Source organism: Palaemon carinicauda, chromosome 40 (assembly GCF_036898095.1).
Source record: "Palaemon carinicauda isolate YSFRI2023 chromosome 40, ASM3689809v2, whole genome shotgun sequence".
In the NCBI taxonomy this organism is placed as follows: Eukaryota; Metazoa; Arthropoda; class Malacostraca; order Decapoda; family Palaemonidae; genus Palaemon; species Palaemon carinicauda.
In genome coordinates, this window is record NC_090764.1 from 66,417,875 (window position 1) to 66,438,267 (window position 20,393).

Consider the following 20,393-nt stretch of genomic DNA (forward strand, 5'->3'; position numbering starts at 1 on the left):
GGTAATGGGCTACACCCCCCGCTATCGGGCGGATAGTTATACCTCTGTATAAAGTCTTTTGCCTAATCTTCCAGCTTCGCCGAAAGTATAATACGTATAAATAGTGGAAAGGTTTGTATTTAGCGTCGGAACAACCAGTATGTGCTGTACAATTCAGTGCTAAATAACAATGACAATAAATCTCTCTTGAAGGTGAAAATAAACAAGCAATTAATTTTCTAAAAATCTTATTACATTTCTTAAACTATGAAAACTTACTGTAACTTCCATGGTGGTTCCCAAAAATCCTGACAATCCTATGGATATTGGACGCATAAAACGCACATAGAACTGATGAAAAAGCAAAGGTGCTTCTCTATCGAAATCTCAATAAAACGGTAAAGTGGAAATGGCTGAAATTCAGAAAGCAAATAACTGCTTAAATTCTACCTTATTTTTCCATGGGTGAGCAAACTTTTAAATAATTACTACACTTTTTTGTAGTTTGCTTAAATTTCTAAAAGAGCAGATGATACAAATTACTCCTCAAATCATTCCCATTTTCCACATCACAATGACTTATTCCAAACTTACTCAAGAGAATACACAAGTAACACTACTTAAAAAGATATGGCCCCTCAAAGTGCAATTCCTAATCAATAAGGATGACGAGGCTCCTTAAATATACAAAACATAGGTAAGTTCTAATAAAACTAAAGGATATCATTTGCAGAATTTTAACTCTTGGCTCAATAAGCCTGCTGCACAACTTTCAATACCCACTAGATTTACTTTAGTTTGGTTAAAAATCATACCAAACACTTTTGACTTCAAATGAAAAAAAAAATATATCTAATTGAACAAATTCTGTAAATTGTCACAGACTCTATAACACAGGCCATGAGAGAAATTCCCCACATCAAAACATAGCAGCTAATGCATTTTTGTTATATATCAAAAGTTAAACACCAGGTGTTTCCACAAGCACCAAAATCTCTGCAGTTAGAAATATGCCTGACTGGACAAACCCCACTACTTCAGCCAGTCAAAAGCTGCACTCAATTATACACTGGTACCACTCATGCATCATGGGATATTTTTTTTCAGAATGGCATCAGCAGAAAATCACAAGAGAATGCTTGCTATGCGTTGAAAGAGTCCTTAATGCCCTCCACACGATAATCTACTTATGGAATTGAAAGTTACTTCAGGTGTTTACACCCTACCATATCAATTACACTGTTCATATAAAAAATACCCTCCAAAAATGAGGTAAGCTAAGTTTGTCCGACTGGCATAATTTCACATTGTATATCAACCATTAGAAAACACATTACTCCATACTCCATTAATAAGGGAAGGAAATGCAGTACAAAAATTATTAAACAGAATAGTTACCCCAAAAAGCATTCTTCTGGCTGCTGCAGGATGAAATAACCTTTGGAAAAGAAATATTTTTGAGCTGAATTAAGATTTTCAATGAAGAGACAAGTATACTAAAAACCCTACATTTCACCAAGTCAAGTTTAGGGAAAAAAATAATGCTTCCAAAACCAAGAAGATTCTTTGATCCAAAAATCCATTTGCAATAAAATTCAATATGGATTGACTAAGAAATAAAAGATTTATCCCCTTCCTTTTACAATTGATATTGTACTGCTGCTAAAGAAACATTAATGAAAATTACCCTTTTAAATGCTCTAAATAATCTAGTAGCAATTACTGTAAATCTATATGATTAAAGAGTTCCAGCATGACAACCACAATGAAAGTAAAGGTGATTCAATTATCAAATAAATCGATTCATCAAAAGATTTTCATGAAAACTATGCCAAGTGGAAACCTCAATCATATCCTAAACAAGATTAAAGAGATAAAACACTAATATTAAACACATTTCTTAATCATTTGCCAAATGAAAACCTTAAAATGAGCATAAAAAAAAGTAAGACACTGACGGCTAGAATGAAAAATTGCGAGGAGAGAGAATGGTATTCTACTGACATTAGTAAAAAAGTAATCTTTCTTTATTCTGCAATTACATAGAGAAAACAAAAGAAAATATTGGGCAAAGATCAGAAGTTTTGATTTTAAAAGCAATATGCTTAGATGTTTTTTCCTCAAGGACCTAGTGTAGCTGGAACAATAAAAACCACAGGGGGGTGGGGGGGGGGGGGGGGGGGGTATTGCATACAGGTTGCCTCGCACTCCACACTGTAGAGGGTACTTAACGTTCTGTGCAACGTCTCCCCGTTTCTGGCTACACTGCTTTCTCCTCTTCACATTTCAACAATTCCCTTTATTCTCTCCCCTTATACCTGTCTAACTTCTATATTTTAAACTTTTCATTGAGAAAAAAATCCTATCAGTGAGCCGTAAATGAGGGTTTTGAAATGTTACTTGTTGGTCTCAAACAACATTGTAATAGAAGTAACGACAAAAAGAAAGGTACAATCAGACGGCTTACTAGCAAACACTCCATTTATAATGCCAGTTTATCTGAACAATATAAATACATTAAACTATTCATATTGGTTCGCCTATATACTTCGTAAAATATAAAAAATATTTTTTTTTCTTTTGTAGAAAAGGCCATAAATACTGCCCTAACATTCAGGAATCAAATTCTATAGTATTGTCTACTGTATGAGCTGAAGAAAAACTGATACCAATGCATCAAAAGTACAAAAAAACTATTTACCACGACAATGTGAGAGAGAGAGAGAGAGAGAGAGAGAGAGAGAGAGAGAGAGAGAGAGAGAGAGAGAGAGAGAGAGAGAGAGAGAGTTTGTGTGTATATGTTTAGCTAATCTAAAGAACATAAATAAAACAAAAAAGATCGAGTTGTAACTCTGGCAATCTTTGTATAAAAAGTTGGCCTACTAAACAAAAAATAATTGGCACTGACCTTACTTACCGAGGGTTAACAGTATTTCTCATCAACAGCATGAGGGGTTTTGGAGATGGGCAGCAAGAATTTCAAGTTCTTGCTTTTATTAACAACAGAAGGATATTTACTAGATTCACTAGGCTGCTAAATCATCTTTTAACAATAAAAGCAAGAGCTTGAAATTTACGATGAATATATGCATATTGCATAAAAAAGGGCATTGTCTTGCAAGTGAAAAATTCAATACAGCAAAAACAACCCTCAATTTCACTTTACAGTGACTACACAGGATGCAATATTCAAATGCATTATTCAATAGCAACCTATATGCAATGTAATAGAAATATAGTTTGGTATTATTCAACGCTATCATATGTTTAAACTGGAAATGTGATGGGGGCATTATTTCCTTTATCAAAGTTATTCACTTGAATCCACCATGTTATTCAAACCCATCACTAAGACATCAAAATGGCACTTAAAAAATCATCATTACAATACCTCTTTTCTTTGCCGCAAGTTTCACGATTCATAAAACCAAACACTAAAATATTTTACAAGTGAGTTACCCCTACAAAGTATACTGGTAAATGGACAGAGAGCTGTTTAAAGTGCCACTCTGATAGCAAATAACATGTACTCATATAAATAGATGATCCTTTAATTTTGACTTAATGAAAGCCTACAGTGGACTAAAATCATGACCATAGCTCACTCTCTTGGGAGCTTGAAACCAAACACTGATTTTTCAAGGCACAAAAGACAACTTCCCTCTACAGTACATATTTTTGACCTGCTGCACAATTTTAAATCAATGAATAGGAATGTTCAAGGGTACTGAATTTATGTTTTCCCAAAAAACAATCCTTTTCTTTACTACACTAGATCATCAATATAATGTAATTTAAATCATTCTTTTAGTATGAAAATACTAGTAAAGTAACCCAACCAACACAAGATATATCAAACTACTATAGTTGTTCATCTCTTGCAACAACAAAAACTGACTTTGCAAACCTGAAAAGAAAAAAATATAAGCATCTTTTTTATGCCAGATGTCAAAAGCTTTAGTTGAGGGGCTATATAACTAAACAGCTTTACTGTCCAAAGGAGTCCATAAGTCTTGCTTTAAAATTACAATACATTGTATCACACATTACAAGGCTACATTGTAGCAGAAATTCTTTCCATACCACAGAAATCCAAGAGTACAAAATATATCATGAATAGTTTGGCCTCCAACTAACAAAATTTAGGAGTATGGTGGTTATCTCTACAAGGCAAACACGAAATTTCTCACTTACCTCACGACCACAAAAGATGTACAGTACGCAAAACAAAATATGTCTTAGGAATTTCTCCTTAATGTAGCTGTTGAAAGGCAGTGAACCAATGGGGGCTCTCAGGACCCCTGCTGTACCTGAGCCACTGTTTACGAGCAACACTAATACAAAACGACCAAAAATATAATAAAGTAATAAGTAAAAACTAAAATTAACAAAAGACTTATCAGTCACTTCTAGTCCTAAGAAAAAAATCACCTAAAGAATAATTAGCAACTCCCTATACAAAGGTACCAGCAGTGCATTTCCATACATCATTAGTACCAGTAAAACTTATGTACAAATTGATGTGCCAGAAAAAACTTCTGTTGCTTAAATCTAACAGTATCAAATCACAAAAGAAAAGGAAGAAAAGTTATATGGTATGGTTCATTTAAAAATAATGCAATTCATACAAAAAATCAATTAACCATTTTCAAGAAACCAGGTATGGTTGCTTACCTAAACAATCAAACAACAAATTAGTTTATACACAACAGACATCCAGAGATATAGTAACTGATCTAGGGCTTCGAGTCTAGTAAGGGGTTGAGAATCCGTCCTATTGCAAATGATTTTCACGAAATATGGCATTTTCCTTCAGGGCTTATGTTCCCATCAGCTTTTTCAATCTCTAGGATTACACGAGTAAAGATGTCATTCACAGCCTGCAAAAGATTAAATTCATACATTTTTATTTGTAATGCTGTTGTATCCTAAATACTTTCTCAAGTCTCTAAAAATATGAAATATCACAAATTTTAAGTAATTTGTATTTTTCCTAACAGTACTTACCTCGAACTACTTTCTTAGGAGTATCTGGGATCCCCTCCCATCCGACCAGAATTTTGTGAAGTTTACCCTACTCCCGTTTTCTATGAGACACAGGAACACAGTGGGAAAGGATAGGGAAGCACACAAAGGGACCACGTGGGGACCGCGTGAGACACAAAGGGGTTGGGGACACAAAGGATCGCACTGGGTTAAGAGAGAGCGCCAGGGTGTTAACGCCGACGTGACCAAAAACATACTGAAGATCGAGACCTGAGCAAGTACTCAGTGTTGGAACAAAAAAAAAAAAAAAAAAAAGTTACTTCAATGTATAACCATAAATCATAATGCTATCAGTTTTAGTAACTTAAGATTTTCTGGAAAAAAAAAAACAGAAACTTCCCCTCTAACGACAGTAGCCCTGATCTCTCCGTCATTCCAGTAGTAAATTTTAGCTTCCCTACTCATACTGCTTAAGCAAGTTAACACCATGGCAGACGGTCCCCTTAAGAGACACTTGTTACTGTAACAAATCTGGCAATATGAATAGCAGGAGCACCATATGCACAGGATCCCAGTGCTTACCTGCCAGCTTATTGCTTTTTATATAGTCGTAACAATCCGTTGAGAGGTGTGAGGCTAAGACGTGGGAGCTTTATCTTAAGCCTTCCGTTTGGAAGTGTAATCTTTCCTATTCCAAAGTTTTCATCAAGAAAAAGTTTCACAAAATAATTGGTGTTTAAAAATGGTGAATTTCTAAAGATTTCTGGCATTATTTGTATTTTTAGAAAAATTACAAAATACCCTTCATATTGTACACGCCTCATGTGTGAAAGGAAAAGATTAGCAAGTCAACCCAATTACTTTACAAGAAGAAATCTCTGTGGATGGAATTGGTTGAGGATCCTTCTTTTCTAATGTATTTACACCTCCTAAGGTGCCCTGAACAAGCTGAGCACCAAACACGCATGTTGTACGGCTTGGATTTACTTCAGGTGGTGTCTCATTTGACCAGACCAACCTGTAAGGCTCTAATTGTCCTGAAATTGAATATCAACAAAAAATGGTAATAAGAAAGCAATCTTTTCACATTATGAGGGGGTTTGGGGAGGCCTGTAAGTCTATCTGCTTAGTCATCAGCAGCCATTGCCTGGCCCTCCTTGGTCCTAGTTTGAGTGGAGAAGGGACTTGGGCATTGTCCTGCTTGATAGGGCAACATCACTGTCCCTTGCCTCTGCCATTAATGAGTGGCCTTTAAGGCTTTATAGGATGGAGCAAGGATCAGCTTTTTATGAGATCGTCGGCGCTTATGCGCGTACGAAGATCGTTGGCGAGCATGCACGCGCGCGCTAGTGCGCTAGGATGCAGAGTCAGCTGACAGGACGATCAGGAACTCGGATGTGTCCTTAAAAAGGGGTGGTCATCCTTCGATGAGGACCGTAGGCAGGACTACTTCAGAGTCCAGAGCCGAAGTCCTTCGTTGCAGTGCAAGGTAGAGCTGGAAGATTTGCTTGATACTCCGAGGAAGGGTCTCTATGAGAGACCTTTCCCGAGAACGGGAGAGGAGCCCTTCGTAGAAGAGACTAGGAGACACTCGCAGGCTGAATCACTGGTGAGTGCCTGTGCGCTATCTCAGGAAACTCCAACGATGTGCGCTGATGCGCAGGTGAACGTTGGCGCGCAGTCCCTGGAACAGGATGTCTCTGGATGGCAGTCTCAGGAACAGCAGGCGAGCACTTGCGCGCAATGAGCGCACAGGAGAACGTTGGCGCGCAGGGGATACCTGGCGCTTAAGGGACTTACTCACAATGTGAGAAAGCCCCTTTTGTCCCGAAGGGACCAGTGCCCGTTGGATAACGGGATGCGAGGGCGCCCACAGAGTCAGCAGCCAGGAACGGAGTTGGCAAGACAGCAGGTCTAATCAGGAACAATCCTCCAAAGAGGGGTCTCTATGAGTGACCTCTCTCGCGAACAAGAGAGGTGAACACTTCGTAGAAGAAGAGACTTGAAGACACTGGTGATGGCGCCCCTTAGGGCCGTTGGATCAGCGAGCTGACCTATAAGGAGCAATCCTCCGAAGAGGAGTCCTTAAGAGTGGCCTCCCTCGCGAACGAGAGAGATGACCAGACTGATCCTGCAGCTGCTCAGCCCCTTGAGCAAAGCTGCAGGCGCGACCGCTCAGCCCCAAGAGCATAGCCACCTGAAGTTTTCATGCGCCCAGCTTTGCAACCGCTCAGCTCCTTGAGCATGGTTACAAATGCAGTCGCTCAGCACCAAGAGCATAACCGGCTGAGGACCAGGAAAACCCACCAGGAATATTAAGGTATGAGAAGTTCCCCCTCTGCAGAGGGAAGCTCTCACACCTGGGAAGGGAACCTCCCTCGGAAGGGAAGTTACCTACCCCTGGAGGCGAACCTCCTAAGTGTTCTAAATGAACTGAAGAGCTAACAGTTGTCACGGGAGGACTTCTAAGAGAAGGGATAACGCCCATGACGATGTTCTAGAGAAACAGCAGCGACAGCAGACTCCCCAGGCACAAACAGGACAGCTCTGCTTCGTTGGCACACTTTAGTCAAACGAAGAAAAACTGCATAGTTAACTGGGAAAATAAAGTTAAATAATTATTTAACTGAAATTCCCCCGGTAGGAACTCCGAAGAGTAACCCCGAGGGAAAAGCAAAACATAAGAATTAAAAATTAAGTATGCGCCCTCCTCCCCCAATGACATTCACAGGAGTAGGGGGAGGGCGGAAAACTGTAACAAAAACAGAATTATAATTATGTAATTCATCTAAGAATGATCACAAATAGTAGGAACCACTGACCCCCGAAGGAAAGTATTCTTCACAGAGAAGCCGAAAAGTTAAAAATACAATTAGATTTCATTAAAAATAATTGAAACAAATAAACGGAATAGCAACCCAACCCGCAACGGGAAAGGAGCTTCCGTAATAGTACGTAGTAGTAGTAGTAGTAAGGTGTGAACGACCTCGAGTAGAGAGAGAGACCGTAGGTAAATTAAACTCCCACATTCCCTTCGCTGAGAATCCAAGTTCCCCGTAGGGAAGGAGGAACAGCGAAGATAATAGATGAATGAAGAAAGTCGAGCGATGACGATTCCCCACGGCGGCCAAGTTAACGGAAAAGCCGATGGACCAAGAGGGAGAGGCCGTACCCCACAACGTGGAACCGAGGTGGCCTAGCACTATGCCGGTGATGTTGTCGTACACTACACACACAGCACAAACACTGAAACAAAAACTTACTACATTTCTATACACAAATATATACATAAACATAAGAATGTTTATATATATCACAAGTATAAGAAAAAGTAAATAAAAAGACAAAAAGCATTAATGGCTGTCAAAGAGGCGAGGGTGAAAGCGGACACGTCCGATCACCACCCGAGCCAAAGTAAAAGTGGGCTTACCACACAGGTGTGTGAGGGGGGAGGGTAGCTAACTACCCTCCCTACCCCCCCCGTAACTAGCGGTGGGGTAGTAAACCCTCGTTAAAATTTTAATGGCTCGTCCTTTCAGCTACGCCGAAAGTAATACCCACTTTAAATAGCATGGTTTGTATTCCAGTTACGGAACAAATAGCCTTTACACAATTCAGTAATAAAGGCTAAAATCCAGAAGTCTTTATTGCCTGGCTGAGGAAAGTAGGGGAAGCTAAAATTAAGAGGAGCAGCTAATTTTAGCACAATACTCTCAAGTGTGAGATACAACCATGTGTTATACTCTTTGGTAGGATAAAAGAATTATTTTAATTTCCATATGGCTTTTATTTGTAAATGACATCTCAAGGTATCTCATACACCCATTATGAATTTATAAGTAGTACTTCTGAACTTAGTGAGAGAGAAAGTTTCACAACTTAAAGCTAAAATTTATGATGAACCCACAAATAGAGCCTTTCTAAATGGAAACCTTATCCAAATCTGACAAAAATCTATATACCAACTATAGGAACATAGGCACAATCATGAAAAGTAACAAGTCAATGAAAAAACATGAAAGGCAATAGTGTAATTACCTCGTGTTGCTTGGCACTAGTCTCCAGAAATACAGCCTTCCAGTTTTCTGCCACCTTACGGCCTTCATCAGAACTGACTACTCGTTCCATGTGAAGATCATTCTTGTTACCCACTAACACTATTGGCACTCTGAAAATCAAAATATCATCTGAGATATTCAAATAAAATGATACAGCACAACAATCACAAAATTATAATGACTTTCCTTCTGTCAGTTTTTGAGTTTCCTTCCTGCTCCTGTATTTATGGCTTTTCAGCCCTTTTGTGTTTTGCCTTAATTAGAAAAGAGCAATAGGGTTCCAAACTCATTAATCTTTGCCCTAGAAAAATAGCATGTGGATACCTAGGGTTATAATACAATTAGATTTTCAAAAGTACATTTGAAAAATGTTGTTAATTAAACAAAAACAGAAGTAAAGCCAGATCGCACCATTCTTGTGGACTAGGTAACAGACACCTGCCCCAGGATAATAGATGCATCTTCAAGGATAATACCATATACCCTATTCCTTCATCTAAATAGAAAAATAAACAGAGAAAATGCTAAAGTATTCAAAGTTGCATTAAGCCAAATAGAGGAAAGCATTCGGTTCTATAACACCTAATAAGAGAAAATAAACATTATTACCTAAGGCTTGAAAATTCACTTATAAAGGTATCAGTTGCAACTCACCCTATCCTGTTAAATAAATGAGTACAGTACTGTATGCATTTACTTTAAAACCAAATGCAGCAAATAATACTCAACCATGTAAAATGGTAAAGTTGAATTTTCAAGTCCTTTTGTAATACTACACTCTTTTTTTTCTAACAATATAACTTAATAGTGCTCAAAATATTCTCTCCATTTCCTCTATCAAGTGTCTTCATCCCTATACAATATATGTTCATCTCTATCCTTGATGAGTCTCTGTTGCCCCAAATGGTGTTTTTGCCTTTTCCTCAAGTTTGAGATCTTATAGATATCATCATCTACTTCCCTTGTTCCTAGACTTTCATCCAACTGCCCTACCACTCTCCGATTAGCTATACCTACTTTCCTCCTCTCTGCACCCTAAGCATGCCTTACTTTCTAATCCTTAAATGCCTTTGATTTGCTTTTAACTGACTCTTGCACCTTTCTCTCCTACCAACACTTTTCTCCTTTCAACACTACATATCCACGGCTTCTTCCCAATAATTCCTCTTGTTTTCCCAACACATATTTCTTTCACACCCCCCAGATATTGTCCCCTCTGTTACCCTATCCAATCTCTATGTTCAACCTTTCTAATTGTCTCTCTCTCTCACAACACTCCTAAACTGCTCAGCTTTACCTTTTCTACTTCCAGGTCTTAAACCTTAATTCTAGATCTCCTCTTTCTCTTCTTGGGTTTTCTACCCCTTATTCTAAAATCTATCCCTACTAGTCTGTTGTTTAACACATGCCTCTTCACCCAAAATCACTTTACAGTTCATCACATTGATTCTAACTCATCAAACCAGGATGTAATCTATTTGGTTTTCCATTCCTCTTTCATAGGTTATCAGGTGGTTATCCAACTTCTGAAACCAGGTGTTCATTACACACCAATAATTCAAAACTCTGAGCCATCTCTAATATATACCATACTGCCCCTTTTTATTTCTAATTCCAAACCCATGACATCCATGTACCTCGTATCCATCTCTTCTTTCCCATACATTGCCATTCATATCTGCTACTATGATTAGCTTCTCCTCCTCTTTCACTGTTCTAATAGCTGCTTCAAATTCTTGCATAAATAATTCTTGTTCTTGGCAACCAATCTGAGGGGGATATGTTGAAATTATATTTACCATAAGATCTCATATAATTATTGGAATCTTTAAGACTATCATTTACTCTCTTTACTTCTACCACTTTTTCCTTCCAGTTATTACCTACTATGACCTCAAATCCATTTCTTCCCTGTCATGATCCGCTATAATATAGAGTTTATACCATTTCCTGTCTCTCTAGTTTACTTCCTTTCTATTGATATATCTCCTCCTCCTCTCCATCACATCCACTATCTGCCTCAATCTTCCTGTTAGAGTACTGACATTCCAAGTACCTGCTCTGATCTTCCATTCTGTCACTAGCTTCTTTGGCCGCAGTCGTGAACCTTGCGGTTGCCCTCGTCCATTTATCACGCCAATACCGTTTAACGGAATCCTGACATGCATCACTTACAAGGAATGTCCTGGCCACACCCACATTTCTAATTACAGTGAACCCTCGCTACTTCGCGGTTCGACCATCGCGGATTCACCACTTCGCGGATTCACCACTTCGCGGATTTTTTTCATAACCCGTGTATATACATATATCGCGGATTTTCCAGAAATATCGAAAATACCGCGATGTGACCGATGGTGCGAGATTGGAGAAAGTAAGGAAAATTGAATCGTGATTGATTTTCAATATAAATGAAACTTTGAGGAGCAACAAACATATCATTTGTTAGAGAGATAGAGAGAGGTAAGGAATGGGAGGTAGTGAAAAGTATCCCACAGAGAGAGAGAGAGAGAGAGAGAGAGAGAGAGAGAGAGAGAGAGAGAGAGGGGGGGGGGTTTAAATGTAATAAACAAAAAAATTTGATAGGTTATAACACATTGGTGCTTATGTAATATCAACTGTATACTGTAGACGGTTTGAATAAGTTAAGAAATGGTATAAATGATACTTTGTTAGTGTATTCGTACACACTCAAGAGCGGCAGCTAGATGACAGCTGATCTAATCACAGCCAAAAGTAAAAAAAAAAAAAAGAAGTCAACAATACTCGATTTTTAAAACAAACCCGAAATTTAAAAACAAAAGTACACGCTTTCTTAATGTGCAATTAACTATTTAAAGAGTGGCAATTTTCTAGAATAAAATGATATTTCCCAAAAAAATAGTGGTTTGCTGATGAAATCGGATGCCGTATTTTTAGCTATGATTGAAATGGATGTAGACTCGGCCTAATTATTTTGTTTCGTATTTAATTGACACTAAGAAAACTAATTTTAGTTTCTTCATCTAAATGCAAGTATTGTATAACACGAAGAGAGAGAGAGAGAGAGAGAGAGAGAGAGAGAGAGAGAGAGAGAGAGAGAGAGAGAGAGAGAGATCAGCTGTTGTACTCAAATGGCGTGTTTTTGTTTCGTGAGAATTTCATCGCCACGACTTTAACAACAACATACTGTACTGAACTTTACAGTATTATACAGACTACTGTAATATGATAAAGTAAAATATTTGTAATCTATTTTATATGAAATGGGGCTATTTTTTTTTTTTTAGATTTACATTTACGTATGTAAAACAACTCTCTCTCTCTCTCTCTCTCTCTCTCTCTCTCTCTCTCTCTCTCTCTCTCTCTCTCTCTCTCTCTCGTAGATTGTTTTCCTGCTTTGCTACGTATGTATGATTTTATATAGATACGGTAAATAATATTTATAATAACATATTTTATTAAAGCTTTTACTGTAATATCATTATTTATCACTTTCATCATGCGCGTTAAATTCCTTAGTTTGTTTACTGAGCTTACTTTATGACGCCGTCGTTTCAGGCGGCGTCATAAAGAAAAACATTTCATTTGGAAGTCCTAAGGAAAATTAAGTAAAACATTAGTAATAACCAAATCAACATACTGTACTGAATAATCAATATAATCGATGCAGAAACTAACCTATACACAGATGTGTAAATGCGTTTGTTTCTTCATTATAATCAGAGATAAGCGTAAACAAAACATTGGTTGCCATTTTTTATCATGCTTTTTGGCGTGTTTAGGAAACGCATGATATAAAGTCGCCCTTAATATTTGTGCCTGTTTTAGTTTAGGGTACGTTAGTACATGCATTAAGTGTTCTGTACATTAAAGGGTAGTTTGTTAACAGTACTACGTACAAGGGAAGGTTTTAAAAGTCTGAATATACATGTTAAATAAATAGGTAAATATGGTGTCACTACTTCGCGGATTTTCACCTATCGCGGCCGGGTCTGGAACCTATCTACCGCGATAAACGAGGGTTCACTGTACAGTACATCAAACATGGTCAATAATTTGGCAGAAGGTTTTTACGATCACATGCCCTTGCAGTCATCAACCATAGTTATAGGCGGTGGGACTAACATTTGACTACATAGTACAACTGCAAGGTTGCAGTTTCCACAGTTATTGGCAGTTTTACTGAAAAACAAAACTGGAAGGCAGTAGCTATCCTTTTGGTCACTTTCTATGACACGCAAGACGTACAATGGGAGTATTCTTACACCCCTACCACAGGGCAAGCATACTATTAACACTACTAAATCCTTTAGCCAAAACTCATTTCACTATCTGTAGAGTTTAGTATCGCTTATTATCCGTGAAATTTGCTTTACATAGGGGGCAGTGGGAAAATTTAAGCTTGCAAGTAAGAACTGACTATAAAGCTTAAATCCTACACAGTCCACCTGCATCACTAAGAAGACTGTTACTAACATGATGATAAACAGAGGAGCTTTGACAAAAAATGACAAATTTGGAAATAATTTGTATTTTTCCTAACTAGTCAATCCTGGAGCTTTTTACCAGTGCGATATAATTCGGAGACGGCAGAAACAAGCCGTTAAATTTTTTTACAAGGCGTAATTACTCTTCATTAGTTAGCGGAAGGGAAGCAGGGGTTAGACCAGCCACCCTGCTCACAACTGCACAGGTAACAAACCATCACTTTACAATTGCAGCAGAACTAGGCTAACGGGGGAAGGTGATGGCAAGACCAGTGTGTGTGTAAAAGAGCTCCAGGTTTGTATAGTTGGAAAAATGAAAATTTTTTCCAAATTTGACATTTGTTTCAACACTATATATAAGCCCTTATGCTTTTTACAGTAGATAATAACTCCATGGCGGGTGAAATCCTAAAACCAACTGGGTGGTGAATGACCCAGGGAGTTACAATTGTGCTTCGCACAAACTGTTTAGAGACACCCTGACACCTCATTAACCCCTGAGGGTTAACAGCCTTGGCAATCCATGTCAGGTTTAAGAATTTAGCTATGTGACTTGACCAGGTAAGTATAAAATTGATTTAAACTTTGTACTTAACCTGGATATTGCTCGACTCTACTTCCCTTGAAGATCGGGGACATAACAAATATATACACATACCAGGCTACACAAGAGATGACCGTACCCACCAGCAGTTAGAGGAGGTCAGCTTGCAGAGTTCCATGGATGCTGGACCCCACCACAAGGGAGGGGAGAGTGAAATTTAAGTGGTCAGTCTTTCACACATCCATTCTAGACTTACTCACGAGTAACATCTACCCTCAACCGACTGCTACTTGTCCTACAGGGAGCTGAGGTGTTATCGACCACGTTTTGTGTAGCGACCACAGGCCCTAAATTAAAAGTATCTAGGTTACTGTGCGTTTTGTCCTGCAGGGATTGTGCGGTGGACGTGGTTTGCCTTTTCCCCATGCCCGCATGTAGTGCCTGCGTCACATAGAAGTTCTCCTAGAATGCCAGGGGCGTGCTGGCACCCTAGACATTGTGAGCTCAGAGTCGACGACCAAAATGCGAGGAGTCTGGTTGTATGGCTTGCTCAATCACTTACCTAATCCAGGAAGCCAATGAGTTCTTCATTCTCTTCCCTTTGATCCTTCCTGTGCTCACGAAGAGTCTGCTGAAATGAGGGTGAGCTCTGGAGGTATTTCCTAAGAGCCCTTGAAAGGCAGAGTAATAGCTGCTCTGGGACATCTGTTACATAACAGAGACTTTCAATCCGGAAGGGTCTGAATTTTGGATCTGTTAACACCGGATCTTGAGTCTTACCCACAAACTCAAGGACTGAGTTGAGTGTCACTCGTCGCCATACCCCTAAATGGACGACATTGTAGGACAGACCATGTAGCTTGCCGACTCTCTCTGCAGAGGCCAGGGCTACCAGAAAAACCGTCTTCAAGGTCAAATCATGGTCTGATGACTGACTACGCAGTTTGAAAAGTATCCCTCTCAGAGAATGCAGTACGTGAACTACATGCCAAGGCGTAGGTCTGACGTCTGACTAAGGGCAAGTGAGCTTGAAACTTCGTATGAGGAGAGCTAATTCTTTTGAGGAGGAAATGTTAACTCTGTTCAATCTAAGGGCAAGGCTCAAGGTTGAGTGGTAGCCTTTTACTGCTGAGACTGAGCACAGGTTTTCCCTCTCTCAAGTACTACAAGAAAATCTTTACTATTGTTGGGATGATAGCACCGAGGGAAGCGATACCCCATCCATGACACAAACCACAAAAGACGGACCACTTTGCCTAGTATAAGGCGGAAAATGACTCGCAGAAGTCTCCTGCCCTCCTCCTCGCAACCGGTTGCGAAAATCATTGTCCTGTGAGGAGATGCTGGAGAACCCCCCGGCGTGAAGTCGTGGTGAAGCTATTGCTCGGTGGAAGATCTTCACGTATGGTCATCGTGAAGTTTTGCGATGCCCCTACCTTGTTCAAAAACCTTCTTACTAGGCAGATGAAGGGGAATGCAGAAATGTCCAAGTTGTCCCACAGATGTTGGGAGGTGTCCTGTCAGACTGCATGGGGATCTGGTAATGGAGGCAGTACACCGGAAATCTCCGGTAAGGGACGTCGCAATCAGGTCGATTGCTGGCGAACCCAACAAAGTCGAGACTTTGTTGGCTATCTGTTATTCAAAGACCATTTGGAGCCTACAATCTGAGTTTTGCAACTCAAATTGTACACCAGCACATTCTTCTTGTCTGGGATGAAACAGGCTGATATGGATTCCAAGATGTCTTCCACCCATCTCCAGATTCCCACAGATAGATGGCATAGGGACTGTGAAAAGTACCTCCTTGGCTGTTTATGTATGTCCCTACTGTGGCGTTGTCATTTTCCCCGCACCACGGAGTGCCCTGAACGGAGCTGATGGAATTGCTCGAGGGCTAGGAATGTTGCCCTCATTTCCCGGAGTTTTTATGTGGCACTGTCGCTCAGACTCAGACCAGAGACCGGAAGCTGTGTGGTACAAAAGAAGCACTAACTTCTTTTGAGGCATCTGTGAAGAGCATAAATTCTGGGGGGAGGAGAGAGAAGGTCTAATCCCCCAAGTAGATTGGAGTCGGACACCCACCAGCTCAGGACTCTCTTTTGCTCTCCCCCTATTTGAATCATAATGTTCGAAGGGTCTAAATGCTGAGACCAAGAGGTCTTTAGCTGCCACTGTGAAGAGCATATGTGCAGGCTACTGTTGGGTACCAATTTCTCCAAGGAAGCCAGCTGCCCCAACCCCCTTTGCCACTGCTATACTGGCAGCAAACAGGCATCCAGCCCATTTTGTCTCTATTCTTTCTTTGAATGGAGAGACTTTGCCTAGTATGGTATCACTCTTCATTCCTAGATATACCAGTTCTCCATAAGGAGGCATGTACGCTCTATGCGAGCATTGTGAACCAACGTGCTCTCGCCTACTACCGAAGTAGTGGGAAAAGGAAGTGGGGGAGTGTGTCCCCAAAGGCGGTGATCCTCACCGAGCACGATTACTGAACCACCAAATGGAAAGGGGAATATTGCCGATGTGAATGTTATGAGGCGAGGATCGGCAAGCACTTGTATAGGAGTGCGCAGGTAAGGTGGCGGGCACCCACACCTCCTGTCTCACTGCTAGTGCATACTGTGGTGGTGAGTACGTGCAGGCTACCGAGGTATTGCGCACCTGTGGCGAATGGGATGCCGAAGCAAGACGTGTGGATGAGTCGGCTCTTACAAACTCGCTATGAAGTTGGCGAGCAACCTGGATCATGCACATACTTCCTTCAGGTGGAGGAGCTCGCCCACCCATTTTGCTAGGGCTTGATGAATGTGTGTGCAACGTTGCGCAAGACCCCCGGAAGACTTGGATCTGTTGCTCCTCCCCGAAGGGTTAGCAAGATCAATTAAGAAGAACAACGACCTTGAATCTCCAGCAAAAGATCAATTCTCATTGGTAGAGCTCGAGGAGCCAAGAGATTGATCAGCAAGTAAACATCTCAAGTCGATTGCTGTCGAGTCATGCAAGCAACTGTTCTGTATGGGAATGGTAAATCCTGCCCTCTACCTACCTTCAATCCAATGGGAGTTGGTCGTGTATGTATGCTTACGGATCAGTAATACCAGAGTAGCCAGTAAGACGGCATTACAGTGATTCTCCCTAGTAATCGCCGATCGCTCAAGCAAGGGATCAGTTGTTAGCGATCACACGCAACTACTTCTGAAAGGCAAGAGTAAGATGTATCTTCAATCCATTGTCAGATAGGTAATTGTATGCAGAAGTCCAGCTAGGGATCATTAACAATCACCGGCAAATTCCTCTCGCAGGCAATTTTTTCTGATTTGATGACAGAAATGCCAAGGCAGGACGAATTTCCTGGCGCACCCCGAATGATTCGTTGTGTCCGGAATTCAATTGGAGAACAGTGATCAACGTTCGCAATCGAGACCTCCTTCTTCCTATGACCGAAATCCCTTAGAAATGATGAATACATTTTGTATTACAATACTCTGTTTACAAATGGTTTATGAATGGTAAAACTGGCATAAGTTCTAAAAGTTTCGTACAAGGGAACAACTCACTTGTGCAAAGTTTCGGAGTCTAAGTAATTTCAATACTTAGATGGCCGATCCAAATGTTAGGGAATGAAAGAAGTCTACTTGAGGGTAGACTATCTATGTTTGGTTACGTAAGGTTGGAGGGTCACGCATAACCTGACTTTTCCCAAGGAATAGAACCATGGAATTAGAAAAGAGATCTAATGATTTACATGTATTATGACAGGGTTCCAATTGTACGATGGTATGTACAGTCAAGCCTCATCATTCGGATAGTGAGGTTACAGTCACAGTCACGATAAGCAAAAATTTGCGAATAAATGTTACACTAGGATGGGCTAGCTCCTAACCTAAAAAGTCACTGCCCCTTGCCACAAGCAGGTGCCCGAGCTGATGATTAACACAGTATATACAGCCTAATAGTTTTAATTTGGTTTCTACAACAGTTTATAATCATATGTACAGTGTACAGAACATTTGCACACATGTACACTATGGAACCCATATGAGTGTCCAGCATGTGAATAGTTCTTGTTTTTTTTTAGGGGGGTTATTCAAATCATATTTTTTTTATCTTGTTATAGTGACGCTGGAGTGTAAAGGGATACTAGTTTTCTTTACATTATTGCTTATTAAAATTTGACAAAAAGTATTAATGTCAACCTCATTATTTGTCTTTTTGTTTTCTTATTAAATCGGTTGCTAATAAGTCACCCTTATTCTATTTTTTTCCTCTCTGGAATGAAATAAATTTTGTTTCCCTTCATCTTATAAACTGGAAGTGTTTCCTTCCCCTGTAAATGTCCCTTTATCAGCCACTAATTTTGACTTTTTTTTTCCCTTAGTATCATTGTTTTTTCCTTATTTTTGTTTTCTCTACTAATATTTAGTGCTTAACCTGAAAATAGCTTACCTCTGAATAATATTAAGCAACTAGTTCTAGCTGGGTCCCCTTGCCCAATATAAAATCAAGGGGTGGTGCCCAGTGCCCAGTTCTCTTGACCTGTTACCTATGTTTTTGGGTATTCCATCGTTTTACCTTTTTGTGTAGTGAACATTGGAGTGGTCGGCATTCGGACACTAGGCACTTTGAGTGCTACATCTAGCTACAGTCCGCAAACCACTACAACGTGTACAGTTAGCTCGCGAACATAAATTATGTGTGCTGGCGCACAAGCAATCGCAAGAACTCCCACAGAAGGTTTGCAAGCAACCAGTACCTTGCGCTCGTCCTGGCGAGAACACGTGTGCTCAGATGGTGGTTGGTTTGGTAGAAAACGCTTACAGCTGCTAACCTAACCAAACCTATCACTCACCCCAAACTAGGCTGGAACTCGGGAGAGAACTAACCTGCAGATCCTCAGGTGGGAGAGGAACTGCGAAGGATGTTTCTGCAAACGACACGAGACCCACTGGAGGTGACTCTCCTCCAGTATCTTAGGGAGGGGAAAGGCCAAGGGCAACCCGTGCGGAGACAGATGTGCACTCCCGCTGTGCTCCTAGCATCAACACCTCCAAGAGCCCTTCCTTAGTAGGGGAACCAGACATCCCCAAAGGAAGGTCACAATTGACGCAAAGGATCAAAAGAGATAAGACTCCATTTAAGGAGAAGCTGCCATCGCCACTTCGCTAGGGGAAGCGACGGGGTCTTTCTTACCATAAGGTTATCCAAGGTTATCTTGTCGAAACGACCCACAGAAGAAGCCAAACGGGAAGAGGCAGGTGGGAGAGTACTACTCACAAGAGAAAGAATTTGGGAATTCTTTGACTTCAACGATGAACTCGAAGATGAAGAATCTCCTTTAGACTTCTTCTAACATGTATTGTATAGCTCCCATTGGGAGGATGGCCACTTCCAACACTTCGCAAGGAGAATCTTCCATGTGGGAGTGTCGTCTGCACGCAGGGCAAAGTCAGCAAGAATCCGTCTCCTTAGCCAACATAAAGGGACCGTAAGAGCAGCCCAATATGCCAGGACAAGCCTGCATGATTGCAGTTCCTCAAGAAAATACATGTGAAAAGGAAAAGAAAAAACAAAATTAATATGGTAAGGGACTTAAGGTAAGGTAAACAGGAGACAACAATTTGAATGTCTGCATTCAACAGTAGCCAAATCAAAAGTGAAAAGTAGGCACTAGAGGAGTGTGTGAGCAGCATGGTTGGTATTTCCCCTGCTATGCCCCACGCTATCTAGCAGAGGGTCGTTGACACTTGTAAAAAGTTTTTATGGCTAAAATTAGCTTGCGCTAAATCATATCTTCTATATAAAGAGCGGAGGCCTGTATTCGTGAAGGAACTACCCATAAATACTGATGCAGTACTATACAGTATACAGAACTTAAATTTGGCTAAAATATATGAAAAAATAATCTAAATACAAAAAACACTCAATTAAAACCTGTAAATTTCAGAAAGTTAATACTAGCCTAAACACCGGAAACATTTTGCTCCCATAAAGGATAAATAAAAACAATTAAAATGCATTAACCAATTTTGCTAGTTACCATTCACAAGGAGTACAAACCCCTTGAAGCAACTACAGTAATGAATTATATGGACTAAAGAAACTAATTGAAACAAGTGAGAAGTTTGTAAAGATCTGGGAAATTCTGTGAATTTCTTACAGCAATAGACATAAAAAGTGTGGCAGTTAACTACTGGAAACCTAGGAATACATAGCCACATCCACATGGCTGCTACCACTCTTTTTTTGTTTGTTGATCAAAAGACAGTGTCAACGGCATTGAGGGACCATGAATGAGGGCTAAATACAAATAATGGTTTTTACAGAAGGAAACTAAAAGTACTGTTAATAACA

General features: G+C 40.1%; 1 protein-coding gene across 1 annotated transcript in view; it reads right to left on the reverse strand.

The window, feature by feature from the left end:
- Nucleotides 1-210: 210 nt before the first annotated feature.
- Rheb (Ras homolog enriched in brain) overlaps nt 211-20,393 on the reverse strand; it is a 38,999-nt gene continuing 18,816 nt past the window's right edge. Inside the window, exons 4-5 of the mRNA XM_068363844.1 lie at nt 9,004-9,133; nt 211-4,859 (exon numbers count right to left, since the gene is read on the reverse strand). Coding sequence (XP_068219945.1) covers nt 4,770-4,859; nt 9,004-9,133 — 220 coding nt within the window. The 3' untranslated portion in view covers nt 211-4,769. The remainder of the gene's footprint in view (nt 4,860-9,003; nt 9,134-20,393) is intronic.